Source organism: Tyto alba, unplaced genomic scaffold, assembly GCF_018691265.1.
Source record: "Tyto alba isolate M040663 unplaced genomic scaffold, T.alba_DEE_v4.0 Super-Scaffold_21, whole genome shotgun sequence".
Taxonomy (NCBI): Eukaryota; Metazoa; Chordata; class Aves; order Strigiformes; family Tytonidae; genus Tyto; species Tyto alba.
In genome coordinates this window covers 19,683,805-19,704,235 of record NW_024881295.1, presented here as the reverse complement: position 1 = coordinate 19,704,235, position 20,431 = coordinate 19,683,805, and the positions used below count along the sequence as shown (strand labels likewise).

The 20,431-nt window shown below is 38.1% G+C and overlaps 1 protein-coding gene across 1 annotated transcript in view; it reads left to right on the top strand.

The window, feature by feature from the left end:
- Window positions 1-20,431, top strand: part of MTPN (myotrophin) — a 41,165-nt gene that overhangs the window by 10,926 nt on the left and 9,808 nt on the right. Inside the window, exons 2-3 of the mRNA XM_042795492.1 lie at window positions 13,854-13,967; window positions 15,131-15,214. Coding sequence (XP_042651426.1) covers window positions 13,854-13,967; window positions 15,131-15,214 — 198 coding nt within the window. The remainder of the gene's footprint in view (window positions 1-13,853; window positions 13,968-15,130; window positions 15,215-20,431) is intronic.

Genomic DNA, 20,431 nt, shown 5'->3' with positions numbered 1-20,431 from the left:
AAATGGTTTTGGTTTTGTGTATCAGGGCTGGTAGACAAGGCCTGGCGCTATAACTGAAGCATTTCAAATTTAATTCCAAATACTAACAATTCTCCTAAGCAGAGGTAGCTTATAAAGTGTGTCTGATGATGGACTCTTTCGGTTCATGATCTAGAATATTTAGCGCACTAACATTCATCAATTAAAGTAGTAGTCTGGACAGAGAGTCTCTTGGTAGAAGTAATAATACCTGTGTCTGCAACAGCTTATTCTGTCAAAACTAGTTGCTACCGTTACTGTGAGCTGTTGCCTGAGAAGTGAGTGCTTTTGGACAAAACTTTTAAATAGGAAATCATAACAGCTAAAAGAAGCTGCAAAACTGATCCCTTCATTCCTGTTTCATCACTTGCTAATGCAAATAGTGAGTAGTTTCCACTATTTCTCACTCAAGTCTTAATCTAACTAATGATGGGGGGGGGGGTGGGGTGGTGAATAGCTGTCTTCAATGATGCACGTATTTCACACATCTCTGAAGCTGGGATTGTAGCACAAGTTTCTAGAAGCTGTAGCTAGGAAACAGTAGGTTCATTACTGTTCTACAGAACAACTCATGTGTCAGGTTTGTTTGTCTCTAAAAACGCTGATACAACAACTGAAGCACAGATGGCTCAGTAGTTCAGTTTATTTAGCAGTTGTTTCTGGAACAGTATTCTTTTGACTGAGACAAAGGACTTCAGATTGCATTTGATTATGGTGGATAAGCCAGATACTTGTTTACCGCTAACAAAACCTGAAAAGTATGCTTGTTAAGTACCTTCTTTGTTGGCTTAAGCCAAAACAAGTGTAGGAGTGCTTATAAAAGCTTTTCAGAGTACTGTAAATACTAGATCAAGACAGGCAAAATCGAACATCAGATTCATGATTAATTTTCTTAACTTGTATAGACTAGTGTTATCGTTAGGAGTTGAGGCTTCTATGAGAGTAGATACCCATTTTAAACATACATGGACATCTACACATGCCTGCTCTGGTTGTAGAACTTGCTGCAAAATGCCAACTGGAGAGACTTGTGATATCGTCAGAACAGATGCCTCTTTTGATAAACTGGTGAGGGTATTTGAATGGGAGTGTTATGCTGAAATTCTTTGAATAACCTTTTTTCAGCTTTTTAAATACTGAAGCTCAGATGGATGTGGCAAGCAAAACTAATAGCAAAGACTACATATGGATCCAGAAGAGCAGTGAAAACTTGCTCCTGATGTCTGCAGCCTCTTCCACAGAGATTTAACTTCCTGTATTCAAGAAGCTTCCTTCTCAACATCTATTAACTTGATTTTTTTTTTTTTTTTAATCATCAGCTACAGGATTTCTTGTGATTTTTTTTTTTTTTTTCTTTCTATTTCCGTTTGTTTCAGTAAAACATGGTAAGAGGAAGATGTGAAGACGTCTTGTCCCAAATATTCTACAAAGCATACAAGGTAGAAAGATGACATCTGGGAGAAAATTCCTTGTTGCTCCAGGTTATGAAATTTAGAGAATGTGGAATAAAAAAAAAGTGTCAAAAAAGTGTTATTAAATATCTCTTACCATGAACACAAAGATAATCAGTAGAAAGGCTTGTCGAATTCAGTTACTCCCAGCCATTAAGCAAAAACCAAAGACTTCTAGATCTTCTGAAATTCTCGAAGAGGAAAGTAGTTGTCCCATACAATAAATCTAGGTCATTTGCTTCTATTCAGTTTTCCACAGACAACTGCGTTCCACTCGGGCTGCAGTTGGAAAACTACTGGAATGGTCAGAATTTGCTGAACCACTGAGCAACAGCAGCAGTAGTCTCTCTGACAGGCTGAATGAGACAGGGTTATGTTAATTTATTTAGTGGTCTGAAAGTAAGTGATTTTTGAAAATACAGAGGATTTAAATGAAAACTTGGATCCTGCACAAAATTTTTGCAGTTGCCATGGGAAACTGCCTACTTGCAGTTACAATGAGTTGATTTCTCAGCTTTGGCAGGAACTTACTGCTGGTTTTTAACTGAAGAAATATGCTTCAAAATCATAAACAATTCACAAGTTACAACACTTAATCGTTTTCCTTTCCTTTCTGCTCTTTGTACTTGAAGCAGCCCTTGAGTTCTTAGTTACTTCACTGTGTTCCACTCTTGCTTTTAGGTTGAATATTGACCGGGGCAACAGGGTCATTTTTCTTGTGACTCAGAAGATAGAGACAAGAACACTTGAGACTCAATCTTGCTGAGCAGAATATGTAGAAAACTGTTGCTTTTCCTTAGGCCTCCTGCACTGTTTGATAGGTTTTTTTTAATGCATCAGGTTGAGTGCAAATGTGGAATTTATCTTTTTCATCTACTCTGCCCAATTCTTAGTTCTGTAAAGTCCCAAGCACCATATGTCAAGGGTTTTTGACTCTTATGGGAAAAAAAAAATGTACAAAAGTTTAAATAATATGTTGCACTGACTTGTGTTACAGGCTGATCATTTGAGTTGTTCTTGTTTCTAGTTAATAAAAAATGGACAGGAATGTGGAAATGATGGAATGTTAGCCTAGGGTTGTGATGAAATACCCAGAAGCCTATAAAGCTGATTTCCTTGTCTAAAGTACTAGACTAGTGATTAAGTTAACTTCAGGCTTGTATTAAGATAGCTGATATGAGGGTATGTGTACTGTAGCAATTTAAAACTGAGTTGGTTTCAGTAATGCATACAGACGTTTAACCTCCCTGCTCTACCCAGCAGAAATTGCTTCAGGCTAGTGCTTCGTTTCAGTTACCATGACAAAATTTCTAGAGAAAATTGTATAAACAGCTTGGAAAAAGGGATTAATTTATTGTCCCCAATACTTGAAGGTGTTTTAAGTAGTGTTAATTTTGAAAATTAACTTGAAAACTAGAAATATGTTTTTTAAGAAAAGCTATTAGGCCTGAATTACTGAATTCACTTTAAGGGCATTTTTATCAGTAATCTCCAAGGACCTGTGAAAATGCTAGTGTGGATTTTTGTTGGCTAAATCAGTTTATATCTTGGCAGGAATGAAAACTACTTGTTCAAAGTCAGTGCTGCTTTTTAGACCCTGAGACTATTCTGGGTTGGGAAGGGGGGTGGGGTGGGGGGGTGTGTGTGGAGGAAACTCAGTTGAACTACAGCACCGCTTCCGAAGACTGTGATGTTGTGGGATCATTGAACTGAAGGCCTAAAGTGCCAGCTGAATGCTTTCATACAGTGAGCTCTCTCGTTAAGATCTGATGTTCTATAATGCTGTCAGATTTCTTCAACGTATTTTACAGAAATACATATATTGGAACAAGAGGCACCTACAAATCCAGCTTTGAGTTCAGGTTAGCAGTACATGAATCAGCTCTTTGGCGGTCATAAGGTGAGAACTAGGGTTACAGAAGGGAATACATATGGAACCACTCCAGAGGCAGACTGAGGAGGATGAAAGCACTCTCCATCAGGCCATGTGGGGAATCTGAACACTTTGCACATAAGCCCAAGGAATGTTTCAATATTGAGAAAATTTCAGTAGTAAGAAAACTGAGGTAGTAGCACTTGATTTTTCAGCAGTAAACCTCAGCTTAGTTTCTTGTGCTGGCAAGAATAAAAAATGGGATATTTTTTGTGTTTGAACTCCTAAAGTTCAATTTTAGTTCTCCTCGAGTCTTTAAAGAAAGTTGAATTGAAAACCAGGGTATTTGAGGCTTCAGTTCTGTGTTTAAGCAACTGATAGGTGGAAGAATTCAGGGAGGGCGAGCTATAAAATTCTGTTTCTATGGTAGAAGATCAGATTGCCTTTTTTGGTGTTATTTAAATATAAATGAGGTGATACTGCAGCCTGTCTAAAGTAAAGAAGGTTAAGATGATTCAGAGGCCTTTTGTTGCCTTCTGGGTCTCGCTCATGACAGCATCAGAAATGTTGAGTTGGCTGTTACTTGGACATACAACTTATGTTCCTGGTCATATATTTTGAGGAATCTGTAACCAATACACAGAGTTACACACAATGTGAAAACAAAATCTTCAGCTGGAAGTGTAGAACCATTGCACAAATGTGCAGGGATGGAGGTATGACAGCCAAAGTTCAACTGAAGTTGAAACTAGCAGGGAATCTCAAGGGCAGTAGAAGGGGCTAGTGCATTGATAGTGAAAGGAAGGCAAAGGAAGAAAAGAGAATGTTTCTGATGAATCTGAGAAAGCAAACATCACATTCAAGAACTGTGAGAAGGAAGATCTTGGGAACTGTAGGTAGGTCAACTTAGCCTCAGTTTCTGGGAAGGCTGTGGAGCAAATCCTCCTCAAACCCATTTGACACTGTAAGGATACAGTGAGAGACCACGCTGAAGTTTGTGGTATATGGACTGGGGTAACCAAACTGTAAGGTTGGTGGAAAATTGACTGGGCTGTTGGACTCAGGGTTGTGGTCAGCAACATTACTTCTAAGTGGTGCCTGGTTACCAGTAGCATCTTTCGGGGTTGGTATTGGTAGTACTGCTTAATATTTTTACTGGTGACTTAGATGTGTCTTTACCAGTCAGGACAATAGGATAGGAAGAAGTAAACCTATGCACCTGAAAAAGTTGGGGACTAATTGGCTATGTAGGAGCTTTTTAGAAAGACTTTAGGGTCCTGGTGGACATCAAGCTGCAGATGAGTCTGCAGTGTGCCCTTGCATTATTGAAAGCCAGCAGCATACCAGGCTGTATTAGCAAGAAAACAGCCAGCAGACTGAAAAATTCTTCCCTTCTTTCCACTTCTGAGGCTGCATATGAGTACTGTGTGCTGTTCTGGGCTTCCTAGTATGAGGAAGGCATTGACATACTGGAACATGTTCAGAGTCAAGAGTTTGCAGGCCATCAGGATTGATGAGGACATACAAGCAGATGCTCTTAGAATTGTGGTGGTTTGGTTTGGTTTCTTTTCTGTTTTTTGTTTGTTTGTTTGCTTACTTGTTTTCCTGAAGAAAGTAAGATAAAAGGAAGATTTTATTATTGCCTTTCTATAGAATATAGAGAAGTTTGCTTAGAGGTCCGCAGTGAAAGTGTAGGGGGCAGCAGTTCCAGTTGGAATGTGAGGAATTCCAGTTAGATATAAGAGAGAAATATTTCACTGTGAGGATGATCAAGCCCTTGGAAGTGCTTGTGCCTAGAGAGCTTGTGGAATTCTTTGTCCTCAGAGGTGGATGGAACTCAGCTGGGCAATGTCCTGAAAAGCCTGATCTGATTAGACCTACTTTGAGAAGATGTTGGGCTAGATAACCTCCAGAGTTCCCTTTCAGCCTTAAATAGTCTGTGATTCCATGAGTCAGTAGACTTATGAGCTTGCAGAATTAAAATGTCCTTATTTTTAGATTATTAGTCAGGTTTCAGGGAGCGTGGTATTTGAATTTTCCCTCATTACCGCCAGTGTTTATGACCAATGGATTAGTTATGTAAAAAACATCATCTTATGTTTTCACTGTTATAGCAAGTAGAATAAGGCTAGAAGATTTTGTTTGACTTAAAATATTCATAAGCTCACAATTATTTTAGAAATTGTAAAATAATTGACCTTGAAGAATAAAAGTATGTAGAAAATAGGGTTTTTTCAGTTGTTTCTGCTGTATTGTTTTTAAGGATTCTCTCTGAAGGTGTTTAGATCTAAAGTGCTAGAGAGGTACCTTCTGGATTAGATGAGCCCCAGAGCTGACTTGTGACAGCAGTATACAGTTGAAAAGTCTATGAACATATAACTGAAACAAATACAGGTTCAGCAGTGAACTTTGGCTTACATACTTAAAATAAAACCATTTCAAGAATACAAGCAGAATGACAAAAATACTTAAATGTATTTTTATCTTCAGAGTACTTATGTTGGTTTTGTTTTGGCTTTTTTTTTAAAAAAAAAAAAAAAAGTCCAGAGATGGATGAATCTGGAAAAAGTTATACTGGAGATCTGATTGAAGGGGTGTGAGCTGACTCGGACTTTGAGAAAAGGAAGGACAGTATTAAAGGAAGATTAATACACATTAATTCCTCCATAACCCCCACACCCCTGTTGTGGAAATGCGTGTCTGCTAAACCCTGTTTGAGTATATGGATAAATTTTTTTCAGGGTGTGATTTGTGCAAGCTTGCTTTCCTTTCAGAAGACTAAGGAATACATAGCTCAGGTTATCTATGTTCCACTTAAAAAACATAAAATTTACTGTTTCAGTCAATCAGTTATGTGTAAAAATTAAAAATGAGTTAGATTGGAAAGAAAGATTTCAGTGGATACCAATATAGTTTCTATTGTGGCAAAATATGTCCTCAGATTGTCTACAACTGTATAAATTGCCATTTACTTTTCTCAGTTTCTGCCAGTTAAAATTAAACTGGGACACCTGACCGTGATACTTTCAATCAGAGGGGGGGATCTCTGCAGTCAGAATATTACAATGTAAGAAAGATTTTACATTTCAGTTACACCCGATAGCAATGATGGAGGTGTATCAAAGCTTACCTAGCTGTCTCTTAGGAGTCATTAGTTATTTTAAAGACATCTCGTGAAGGTGAACATAGAAAGCAGATGCTACACTGAATTTCACCTGTTTGTTTTCAAATGTTTCTTCTGGCATAGAATCCCAGGAGGATGTTTTTTTGTTGTTACATCATGCACTTTAAAGTGAAGAATGTTGCTAATGTTGCATAGAGGAATTTTACATGTGATCCTTCTGATATGAAGGCCATGCACTGTGATGTGACAAAGAAACAAAACGATACGATACCTGAATTATACTTTTCTCTGTCATCCGCATGTATTTGCCTGTTGTTCCCACACCTGAGGAATATAAATGCTTAAGATCTGAGATGCTCTTGCTTTCCACAAGCTGAATTCTTAACATCTTTTGCTATAGATCTGCATAATGAAATTGGTTGGATAAACTATCTCGCTTAATCTCTTTGAATTTTTAAAAACAAATGCAACCAATGTGAACAAAGGCCTGCATGGAAGATGGTAAAATATGAAGTGTTCAGAAGTAATATTCTCAATAGGCAGTAAGATATTTCAAATATCTCTGTAGGACTTAAATCCTCTTTAAAGAAAGAAAAGTTTCTACTCTTTCCTTCTCAGACAGCAATAAAGTTATTGCTATATAAAAATGACAGAGTTATTTAATACTGTTTAAGAATGGCCATCCTTTGTATTGAAGAGATGGAAGTAATGCAACAGACTATACAGTCAGTTCATCTTTTTCCAGAATAATGGAGACAGGAATTACGCTGTAGTGTAGCTCCTGTAGGATGCTTCCCTGCGCTCTAAGGGCATCTGACTGCATGAAATCTCGTTTCCTTCATTAAAACTGGAGATGAAGTTATTTCTGTATGATAGGATAAATACAGACGGGGATACGCAGTTGTTTCTAAATCTGAAAGAGCATTTTAATGCCACCAGTATTACAGATACTGCTCTACTAATACAGTTAACCTATGCAACAGGATTTAACGAGCTTACAATTTTCAGTTTCTATTCCTGTGGTAGAACTGCAGTGTAAATCCCATCTACTTTTTTCGGGTCTGTTCTGGTGCCACATGGTGAATCAGATGGAGCAGATTTAGCTGGAGAGGTAAAAAAAGAGATCAAGTTAATTCTCAGACTGATTAGTTCCCTCATTGGATTAATTGTTTAGCTACTAATTCTGATGCAATGGCAGGGGGAGGAGGAGGGAAGATCAAACTGTGGCTGGGAGTAGCGATACTGTAACTGCTACACAGGAGAAAACCTGTGTTAAACTGATGGGTGAGCTATGGCAGGAAAGTTCTAGAGCAATACCCCTGGCAAGCCCAAGTGAATAGCTGGCTCAGATTCGGTTTCAGTCGGTGTACACTGCAAAGTAAGCCTGTCACTGAAGCACACGGAGCATGCAGTGGGAATGCTAGGGTGGCTCTGGATGAGTTTAGTTTAGCTCATTTGACTTGAAGTGCTGATGATTTTGAAACTGGCAGGAACTTGGAAAGGAGGGAGTTAGCAGGTAAAGAAAGCTAGACCGAGGGAGGCATGGAATACTGTCTGTGTAATAGAGACTACAGAAAAGGCAGGAGCTGTTCAAGGACAGTGTCAGTTTGGTGTGGCTAAATCATCTGCCTGGAAAATAATGAGCTTTAGAACTTGTAATTTATGACTAACTTGTTCATTCAACATTTTCAATGAGCTGATGTCATAGTGTGCATTAGAGACCAAGTCAATGAAATCTGATTCATTCTTTTAACTAGGGCTGCAAAAGAATAAGGAATTAAATTTGTCAGAATTTATTCAAGGCAGCTGCTAAGGTGCAGATCCTTCCAGATTCCTCTGGGACTTCCAGCAGGTGCGACAGGAGGGCAGCTTGGCTTTTGGGGAACTCCTCTCTGAGCAAAAATGCAAAGAGTGGGAGCATGAAAAGTGGAATTGGGGGTGGCTACCCAAGAAGAATGCAGGCACTTTCCCAGGGTCTGCAGGGCTGGAAATAAAAAAAGCCAAAGCTTGACTGGAGTTGAACTGAAAAGGACATGAGATACAACCAGGGGTTTCATGTAGGTATATTGGCAAGAAAAGGTAGAGCAAGGAAAATGTGTGAGATAGAGGGTAGTGGGAAAGTTAAGTTCAAAAGTGACTAATTTTGACAGTACTCAAGAAATTGGTTAGAACAGATCTTTCTATGAACTGAATTACTCCATTACAGAAAGTGGGTGATAGTTGCATTCAGAGGATGCTATAATGAACCCTACTATTAGTTATTTAAAAAGAAGAGAAAATTCTTGAAAGTATTTAGAACTGAGCTTCAAGTTTTTATTTTCCTATCCTTCAGTGAGAAGTTAATAGCCAGCTTTCAGCCGAAGCTGATATTTCAAGTCTTTCTAATTTAATATTCTGCTCTTATCCATGTATGTGACTTTCCTAAGTAGGACATAAGATCAACGTGTTATAAAAATCTTCTTTCATGCTGTCTTGTTTAGTAACTGGAGATTCACAGAGAGGCTTTTCTTCACCTGTAATCAGATTTTAGTAGAGGGGATTAAAGCAGACACCTGCTAACTGCTGGTTCTGATGTTTCATTTGTTGAACTGGTTTTTAATGTTATTTCACAGCTGGTGCCCTAGGTCTTTGATCTGCAAAGGAAAACATTATTGAAGTGGTTTATGCCAGGCTTAACCTTAAATGTCTAAGTAAACTCATTGTATTCTGGAAGGTCATTAGAGATGATCATGTCTTCCCTTTTGGAAGGGCAAATTCTTTTCTGAGGCTTTGCACAAACATTTGTGCAATTGTTAGTGAATTTGTAGGTCAACTCTAGAAAGTAAAAAGAAATAATCTTTCAGGAGAGGTGTGGCCTTCGATTAAAGGTATATTTTTAAGTTTATATGATTCTTTGATTCTGGCTTAATTACATCTCCTTCAAAGAACCCTCATAACTATTATCATTGATGCTCTCAGAATCTAGAAGATGATAAAAGTCCCGTAAAACTTTCCGGAGGAATTATTCTGTCACTTTTTGTATCATATACATAGTATTTTGTTTCTGTGGGCGTAAAGGAAAAATCATGCTGCTCTTTGGCAGTTCATGTGGGTTCTGTCCATATGCCTGTGTAGAATATGGTCTTTTTTTAAAGAAAACCTTTAGCAGATGTTTAGTATGGTCTTGGTGTCAGCCTACCAAAATACTGGTTACTTTGCTGTCTCTGATCAGTCAATATGGAGAATTGTCACCTGATAAGATTGCTGATACACAAGTTCGTAACATTCAATATTATGCCTTTGGCCAATATTATCCAAAACCACAGTAATTTCAGAAAACTTTATATAGACATGACTCTCTTCTTTGAATCTTCGCTTCCTGTGCTTTTTCCTGCCTCAGCCTGTTACAGGGCTTGAGAGACCACGTTGTCTCATTCTGCCAACACAATTAACCACATCCTCAACAGAGCTTGCCATATTTATGAGAGGGGGCTCAAGACTTGACCTTATGCTTAGATTTTCTTTTATCATGTGAAGATGTGAATTGGCATTTGAAGCTTGTTGCCATAGCTAGAATATATAATTTCTTTGCTAATCTAAATTCTTGAATTCTCTAGTGCATAGTCAATCACTTTTTAAATGTTACCATTTAGAGAAGATGCATTTTCTCTACAAAATGTGGTCTGTCAGGGCTGGCCAGTCTGTCTAAAGAACCCAACTGCCCATGTAAATCAACATCTCTCCCTGGCTTAGCTGAACAGAATATTTCAAGTGGAAGAGCAAGAGAATCTAACTTGGAGTGCTCATCTAGTGAAGACAAAAATCAACACGCACAGGATTGTATGTCCTATGTTTAAAGGAGAAGAGCAGCTTGTTTAGATAATCTTTGACAACCTTATCTAGGATGTTAAATGTGTTTCACATCATGTCTAGCCAAGTAAAAGGCTTATTGCTGCAGCTGTGGTAACTGCTGTCTTTGTACTACCAGTTTAGATCATGAGGGTTCAAGCAGTTTTCAGATTTTCACATTTTATAGGTGATTTTATATGAAATTTGTATCTTGGAGATTTATTTAAGCACATACGTGGCAGCTGGTATAGATAAACGACTAAAACTTTTAATAGAATTAAAATTAAAGATCTAAAGTCAATATTTTCATGTCTAAAAAGGTACTTCCTCTTCGCAAAAGTGAAACTATAAGGATATTATTGAGTTTTACAACTATTGGTCTTTAATTTGTATGTAGGAGTAAGGTTTAAGGGGTTTTTTAGTTTACCTGTAAAACTTACACTGAAACTGTTTAGTCTTCCAGCATGAAACTCCATCTGAAAAAATTCATTTATTGTTTCCATGGATACCCATAGAGCTCTAGACAAGTCACCTCCAAGCCTTTTTTGATTGTGCACTCTTACCAGTAAAAAAAAAAAAACAATATATTTGAGCATGCACCACCAATATCTGTATATTTCTTTATAAGTTATATACATGTGCTACTCTACTCTGTATTGTGCAGATTATAAAACATATCCAGAAATTGAAATTAAAGGTGAGATAAAGATTAAATAAATGCTATTTTTACACTTTATTAACACTGCAAAAAGTACTTTCTTCTCACACCCAAATGGATTGTCTTGGATACCTCTCCAGGTTTTTGCACCCCACTTTGGAGAACACTGCTCTTCCTGGGGGGAGATGCACCAGGCAATGTAAATAGGAGATCTAAAGGCCGGAGAGAAATTACCGATGAAGAGTCCTGCAACTGTTCTGACTTACATGTGTTAGAGACTGCATTTACAGCAGGTGCTTATGCCAGAGTTTGATCCCTGTATATGAAATGAATTGTTTTGTCTTCCCTTCCTACTTCTATGTGTCTTGGACTGGGAGTAGGAAAGGTCAAATGAAGGTTTATAATATTAAGTGGTCTTTTTTACAGGGGCTATTCACACCCACGAAACAGCTGGATATTTGTCTTCATCTATTGCAGAATTGCAAAGTACTTTTTTTATTTTTGTAATTTATACTCGATCTTGCTTCTGTTAATCTGGACTAAAACGTTCTGCTGTTTGACTCGGAGAGCTGCTGATACCTTTTCTCAGTGCTAATATTCAAATCCGCTTAATCTTGTGTTTGGGACATCTTTGCAGACTTTTTGCTAGGTACTCCCCTATAAACAAGCTTTCATCATCTTTAAGGGAAACTGAGAAAACTCAGTGTTCGGATGTTGTTTTTTCCTTCCAAAAGTTTGTTGTTCAGCAGGAATTTATTCCATAACCAGTTTAGAAGAGACCAGGGGGATCCATGGTGTATTCTTTAAAAAGAAAAAAAGAAAAAAATCTTCTAGTGTAAGCCTATGAGCCAAATATTTATAAGCTTAAGGAAGGGAGAGCTTTGCTCGACCATCCTTATCATAAGACAAGATGATTCTAAATTTCTTTTTGAATGTGAATTTTGTAGCTTTACCATGTGCCTGTCCCACGAGTTGGCTTGCTTGTCCTTCTCCTTTACCCCCCTACTTAACCATGCCTTAGCATGTGTCAAGCATTACAGGAGTTCTTAAAGCCTGTTTTGAGGTAGTGATTGTGTGCCTTTTACACGGCTGGCTTTCTAAACATGTGCATCCCAATCTTTAATATATCTACAAACATCTTGTGTTATTTAATTGCCAGCTGTTTTAAAATTGATTGGAAGTGTCAGGGTGAAAATAAGAACATGGATTCAGCTTAACTTTCTACATTCAGCTAAGTATATGTTGCTTCCTTATATGCTTTTCAGACCAATGTGGCTATTTGTGTGCTGTGGTCTGGATGATTTGTAGGTTGATGTTGGTTTTTTTTTTTTTTTTTTTTTTTTTTTTGGAACACAGTTGTTAACATATCCCCACTGATGTTTTGTACTGAAATTCGGCAAAAGAGAACTTGCAACACAAGACTGTCTGCAACAACTTTTCTGGTAAAGAAGGAGTTAGACCTTCAGTTAGTCACATTGGAATTTTACATTATAAACTATTGTACAGTGTTGACAGTCCACATAGCTAAAGTTGTGGTGGACTTTGGAAGTACAATTTGTTGCAGTTCAGGAAAAAGATTTTTTTTACCTTTATCTATGATTTTCAGGTGTCCAACACGTTTCAGAAGCCATAGCTGTATTTCAGGGTCAGTCAATAGTGTGAGAACCAGGTCCTGACCTGAGACCACGGAATGTACAGTGTTTTAGTGAAATACATAAACACTGTTGTGTTGCTTTGACTTTCAGCAGGATATATTATGAGAAGAATTGACTATCCTGTTGATAGGAGAGAACTCTGAGGTCGTCTTGTTATTTAGGCAATAGTATAAAACATACTATAGAACATCAGATGCAGAATAAGATTTCCTTCTGACAATCTTCTCTTCCATTCTTAGAATGGAGGTAATATCTGGAAGATATATGTCAAGCCCCTCTATTCTGTGAACTTTCTAGAGATTTGGGGCAGGAGTGAGGGAAGCTGTAGAGAAGTATGAATTGGTGCTACATCTGGAATTCTTTTGATTTGTTTTTCTGTGGAGATGCAGGGCTTGAGGTATGATGCTTAATTTAGCCATTCCCTTAAAACACTAACATTATTTGCACAAATAAGAAGTCACTTACCATATAGCTTAGCATTACTTGGTTTCCAGTAACTTCTCATCACTACTGAACTGCAGCAAATCAGTTTATCTTTAGTTGCACAACCCAAGGTGAAGAAATAAAGCTGATTAGGCATTCACTAAATTAAATTTTGTTTACACCTTGATGTCTCAATCCACTAGTACAAGTGGCATTAGAATACAACTTGTGTCCTGATTTGGTTTACTGTCTTCAGACTTTGTGTCATGTAGAATTGGCAGGTGCTATTTATGAAACAGAATGGACAGTTTCCTAAGTGGATGGTCTGTACTCACGAATAGTTATGATGCTGACTTATTTCTATGCATCTGGTTTCTCAGTGTGCAAAACTTCAGTATGTATAGAAGCAAGTAAAGTAACTTAGCCAGATAACTAGGATGACAGTTGGGGAAGGAGAAGCAAAATGAGCCAAAATAGGAAAAAAGAAAAAGAAAATGAGCACAATGAGCTAAAAATGAGCATTTGTTACAAGCTCTTATTATTTTTTCACTTTTTTTAAGTCATATTGAGTTACTTAGTATATTTGGGTACTCACTACTCTTGAAATTCAATGTGAAAGGAGGGATCAAGGTGGTCTTACAGACTTAAATGCTTAAATAAGGGAAAGGAAATTGAACAACTTAATTTTAATTTTTCTTGCACAATGACTTAAACATGTGGATTGAACATCCTTCAGCATATTTGAGGGTGTTGGATTTTTTTTAAGGTCGTCTTGTTGTGTTAGCTTTAAAATTTTGCTTATTAGATTATGCTTACATTGAAGGGTGAAGATGTCAACCGGACACTTGAAGGTGGGAGGAAGCCTCTTCACTATGCAGCAGACTGTGGACAGCTTGAGATCCTGGAATTTCTGCTATTGAAAGGAGCTGATATTAATGTATGTACATCCTTTTGTAAACAGATGTTAGGGTCTTGCCCACACATACACATATAAGGGATTGGTATAAGTGTTTAAGAGGTTACTGAAAGACTTAGATCAAACTAAACAATTTGATGCATTTAAAAATATTTGAGAGGTGGTCTCCTAGAGGTTAGAAGCTTAAAATTATGTTTATTAAATGTTTTTATTCTTTTTGGACACACTAGAAAAAGTTATTTGTAGCTATAAAAAGTTTAAATTTAATTTGACCATGATTAGAAGAACAAATCCCGTAATCTCATCTGAATCAAGTTTGCATGAAATACACGTTACGTTTGTTGGAAGGGACTTCAGAAGACACTTCAGTGCATCCTTGGCCAGGGCAGGATCAACTTTGTTTAAATTGGTGTGCTTCTTTCTTTTGGAGAGATTTATTTGTACGAACTTAGTCATTTTGCTGTATCTTGATATGCATGACTGTCATGAAAAGTCTTGGCTGGACTGTACTGGCACTTCAAAATAGTGTAGTTCTCCATGAAGTAAAGTTTATAAACATTTTAACCATATACCCCAAATGCTGTGCTTTAGAATAGTGGTCTGAAAGCTAATATATAAGACATCTTTGCTTTAGTCCTTAACAAAATGGTTTGGATTTTTTCCTTGGTGTCTGGAAAGTTTATCTCTTCCTCAGGAGTTCCCCTAGCTGGAGAGGGAGTAAAAATGAAAGGGGGGGGCAGAAACAACAACAACATTTTGGTTGCTCTATTTCTCATGCTTTCCAGGACTACAGTTTAGAGAGGAGGAGACAGCCCAAAAAATGTTTCAGCTAAAAGTGGTTTCTAAAGTCAGGCTGGATGAGAAATAAGAGAATTAGGAATAATATTTCTAAATTGGGCAAAATTTGTCAGCTGAAACCTCACAATTCCTATAATTGGCCTAAAAAAAAAAACAGACAAACTTTGGGATACCTAGAAGTCTTATGGAAGACATATCTTGCTGTTAGGTGGTTTTTAAACAGTGAGTTTTTAAAAAGAAGAGTAAAAAATACTGAGAGAATGCATTTCTGGATAATATTCTTAAATCCTTCACTTAACTTTTAAATTTTGTTTTGTCAACAGTAAAGTGAAACCTTTTAATGCTGTGTGAAATTGTGCTTCAAATAACTGTGTCTCAATTTACAGGCTCCAGACAAACATAACATCACCCCACTCCTATCAGCAGTCTATGAGGGCCATGTTTCCTGTGTGAAGTTGCTTCTGTCAAAGGTGAGATAGAAATGTTTAGAACAAGCTATCTGTTAGCAAAGTATATTGCTGTGACTTTTTTTTTTTTTTCCCAATAAGATTATGATGCTTCAGGTAAGTTCAGAACATCAAACAAATGCTGTTTATGTTGTTGAACCAGAGTGAGTACTCTGATTATGGAGAAGATAGTTGAAGGAGAAAGTTCTAGGACTTCTGCAGTAGTAGTGACCACTAAGTATTGTGAGCTCCAGCTAGAGAGCAATTAACAGCAAATCAGGCAAGAAAAAGAATGCATTCCTTCAGCAGACAGGGAGGAGTGGGATTTAGCTTTGGCAGCTGCTTAAGTGTTTTCATGTGATGGAGTCTCCACTGTGAAGTTGCTCAGAGGTGTGGTTTCCCTCTGCTTTTGCCAGATGACTGAAAACCCATCTGGGTTGGCAGTAAGGGGAAGTAAAATTAGGAAGACAAGCTTTCTCTGTTACAGAGTTTGTAAATTTTGTCCTGGGGAGAATGAGCTTAATCTGTTTCTGCTCTCCATTTGATTCACATTACAAAGGTGATCCGTTTTACAAAGCAGTAGTTAATTCAATGTTTTGTCTCCATTCATATGTGCTCCTTCTTGTTACACCTCATTTACTTTGGAAAGAGGAGATTAACAATGCATTTTCAGTGTATGAACCCACTTAAACCCACATTTGGCTGAAGGATTTAATTCTGTGTAAAGATTTCATATGCTGCTTCCAAGATAAAGTTTTCCTTAACTGCGTTAATGCTGCATTAATTTCACTTTTCTTCTCCAATCCTATCTAATGCTGGATATGCCTTTATGTGAAGAAATGCTGTGATTGTTAATTTAGGATTCAAATGGTACATCCAACTTGCTTACATTTGTTGTGAGGACCGATCCTTCATTTAGTATCATTATATACACATTTAAAAAGGTATCCTTTGTTCCACGTTGTATTTCTTTCCATTTCTCTTTGGAAGTGTTTTGCATTCTAAATAAGTTGCTTAAATAATAAATAAGATGCCTCAAAACTTGAGTTCACACGTGAATTGTCTGTCAACTAGTAAGGGTTGTGCATTCATTGTAGTCTCTGTCAGCAAGGGCATGAAGGTCCTTCCTGAACCAGCTATTTTTCACACAGGCGGTAAGAATGTATTGATCTCTATACTCGGTACAGTTTGAATGGCGCTACGTTCAACAGTCATAAAGATGAGGCAATCTTACAAAGATGTGCAGAATGTTATAAGAAAGTGAACTTGGACTAGGAGATGAGGTTAGAAAAATGTTACTGCAGTTGGATAGTTTGGGAGAGCTTTTATTGTTTTCAGATTTCTTCATGCAGAGCAAATCGTAGAATAGCTTGGGTCGGAAGGGATCTTAAATCACCTGTTTCCACCCCCCTGCCCCGGGCAGGGACACCTTCCACCAGACCAGGTTGCTCAAAGCCTCATCTAACCTGGCCTTGAACCCTTCCAGGGAGGGGGCAGCCACAATCTCTCTAGGCAACCTGGGCCAGAGTCTCACCACCCTCACAGTAAAATTTTCTTCCTTATATCTAACCTAAATCTTCCCTCTTTCAGTTTAAAACCATCACCCCTCATCCTGTCCCTGCACCCCCTGACCCAGAGTCCCTCCCCACCTCTCCTGCCCCCCCTTTAAGCCCTGGGAGGCCGCTCGAAGGGCTCCCCGGACCCTTCTCTTCTCCAGGCTGAACCCCCCCAGCTCTCTCAGCCCGGCCCCCCAGGGGAGCTGCTCCAGCCCCCCCAGCATCTCCGTGGCCTCCTCTGGCCCCGCTCGAGCAGGTCTATGTCCTTCTTAATTTGGGAGCCCCAGAGCTGAACACAGTACTCCAGGTGGAGTCCTCACCACATGTTGTACCACATCTCTTTGCTTCCATTCACATAGGCGAGTCGATGAAATATTTATGAACTGGAACTTTGCTTATCAGCTCACTTGGAGGCAGATCTTATATTAAGAGGTTGTTCTTAATACAGATATGACCCTTATTTTTAACATCTGTTGTCACACCTTGTTTGTAACATAGTCTGTTTTCATATGTTCTTTGATAGCAGATACCTTGGGAGACCAGGTAGTTCAATCTTTCATGAAAATTTTAAAAATTACTTACTATTTAACTTTGTTTAATGTTCTTCCTAGTTACTTTTGGAGTGGGTGTATTTTATCGTTACTCCAAATGCATGACAAATATTGAATGTCTGATGCTAGTGTATGTAAACAGTGAAACTACAAATGATGGACCACTATAGTTAAGATTTTTCTTCAAAGCTGTTCTTTCTTGGTTTTGTAAATATTACACTTCTACTTACTGCTAAGAATCTTCATTATTTTACACGTTGCTACTTTCACCTGCCTTTGTTTACCCTATTGGTTCATCTCTTGTATACGTGGCCTCTGTCCGTAGACATTAAGCTGTTGGACTAGAAGTCAATAACCTCCTTAACATATTTTTAAATAGGAAAACAAAAATCATGAATATTTTTTTTTTGTACTTTCACAAGTTTTGAGAACTGATGAGCAGTGATGCATATCTCCTTAGTCTGTTTGCATGCCACAAATATAAAAAAAAATATCAGTTTGATCAAGTTAAAATTATGTAAGGAATAAGAGATTGTTCCTCTTCACCTGCTAAGATTAGATTTAATATAAATAATTCTATGTTGGATACAGTTGTTGATTTGGAAATTTAACTGTTTTAAGTGAACATTCCGTACTGCCTTGTACAGCATATGAATTGTGGGGATGTTCATAAACCTTTCCTGTAAGACTCCTGAGCTATTGAGGAGGGGTGATCCAAGAAATCTTTCAGACATTAATTGCACATAAAATGCAAAAAATGTACCTTAATAGAAGTACAGAATATGAAAAAGGTTAGCATAATCAAGGAGACCTCTACGATTTTTGTAAACTTTCTGTTACTGCAGAAGATCTGTTCATCTGCTGGAAGTAAGCTGGTTCCTCTTTCATGTAGTGTGGCCACAGCATTCTTTAAACAATCTTCCACTGAAAGTACTAAAAGCATTAAAAGTATTTGGGCATAATTCACTTTCAGAGGATAGTAAATACATGTAAATAGTAGAGACACTGAATCAAGATTCTAACCTCTTAAACAGACTAGAATGATTAGAGTGGCCACTCGATCTTAAGCTGAAGTAGCCTGGGCTGCTGCAAACCTATGCTTTCCGTTGTTGATACCGGTGATCACGCAGCTGCACGATGAAACACAGATAAGCTTCTTCTAAGCTCATACTAGACACAGTTTACCTTTGTAAGAGCTTAATTTGAAAAGTGCTAGGGGACCTTCGCTGGCTTTTGTCAGTTCAGCCGCTTCAGAAGTTTCTAGTGTACGTGTCACATGAGTAATAGAATTTTTTGTGGATGATATGAATAGTTGAAGCCATTACACCAACTGCTGTCCCTCAAAAAGCAGCAGCTTGTTTTACGGAATTTCAATTAAGTTTCAACAAGGCTTTCCGATGATAAAGCACAGTTTGTTACTCTTGCTATACCTCAGAAAGGACTGTTTTGGGGTTCTAACCAATGCTTATCACACATGGAAGCTGATGCTATGATGACATCGCGTCTAAAATACAAATGACTTTTTGGAATAGTGTAGGCTGGTGGTTTAGCTAGGAATCACTAGCAGCCCATATACAGCTGACCTGATAGAACCGTAGAATCATTTACGTTGGAAAAGACCCTTAAGAGCATCCAGCTGTAAACCTAACACTGGATGTTTTGTGATGTTACAGCCAACGTGGAGTCACATTTAAATCTGCCCAGCCAGGTGCTTGAGTTGTCTTCAGAAGTTTAATTTGTGGTGGTCTATGGCAGTTTTAATCTCACAAGAGTGAAGGAGTGTTTGTATGCAGGCTTTCTTGCCGTACTCTCCCTTTTAGTGTGCGAGATGAGCATGCTGTCTGCCAACATTAGGCTGCAGGCTGCTGTTACAGCTAAGCCAGTGCAAAGGTTAGTTGCCTGCAGAACCGGTGAGATTCTGTTCAGTCTTTTAATGTTCTACCCTGCATATTCCCACTGCTTCCTTGCAGCAGGGCTGGCATTTGCCCCGTCCATTTGTCCCTATTGCAAGTAGTTAGTTTCCTGCCAATTGAGGCCTTCAAATTAAAGTTCTGTTGCAGATTTATTTCCTTGTTTTTGTGGAACCGGAGAAACAATGATGTGCCTAATTGAGAGACAGAACTGAGGTATCTCCAGCTTTACTTCAGCTGCTGCCTTGGGAATTTTTTCAGTGTTTTTTGTGGTGTGACCCACCTGTTCCAGGGGGTAGTCTCCTGGATTTGACTACAGTTTTTGCAGATGTACAATAGAACCCAGTTTCTCTGTTTTACTGCTCACCTAGTTTGTGGTGTTCCTTTGTAAATGGCAGATGGTGTTTGCTTGTTGCCACGTACTAAATGCTTGCTCAGCTGTCTCTGTTGTGACACTGTTTTTGTAGGGGATGGATGATTTTCAGATTAAATTTGAGAATGAGACATGGAACAGATGGGAAGGATGAAGCTGAAGTCCCTTTAGCTGGGTCTGTAGTGTCCCTTACGCCCACACTTGCCTTATACCATTGGTTGCAAAGGCACAAGTGGTCTTTTTCTCTCCATTACCTTACTTCATATTTATTCTTGAAGAACTATGAGGGAAATATTTTTGTAAGCCTATCTGTCATCATCATCTTGAAAGCCTGCTTTGATTTTATTAGTTCTAATAAGCTAAAGAAACACCAGCTATTGTAATTTGACAGCAGATGCCTGGGATATAGTCAGATAGGAAGGATTAATGCATGGTTACAACTTCTTTAATACAGAAAAAAAATAGTCAAGGCTAAAGGTTATCTAACCCCTGCCTAACTTTTGCCACAGCTGCATTCCTTTTTTTTTTTTTTTTTGTATGTTTCCATGCAGGTCTGTATTCCTCAGCCGTGCAGTGTAAGATCTGTGAAAATTTAAATTTGGCTAGAAGCTTGTGGTAGGAGGCACCTGTTTGGAAGTACCTGATCACTGGAAATTGTGTTGTTTGGATTTCCTGGGAAATGTATTTGTAATTAAATATATGCATTTTCTAAGAAAAGCTTTGTATTGCTTCATTTCAGCAATGAAAATAAAAATACTAAAGATGTTTATGAAGAAATAGGCCGGGCAAAATCCAAAATACTAATTTGGGTTAATAACAATGGTTCTGACCTTTGTATGGAAAGTAGCAGT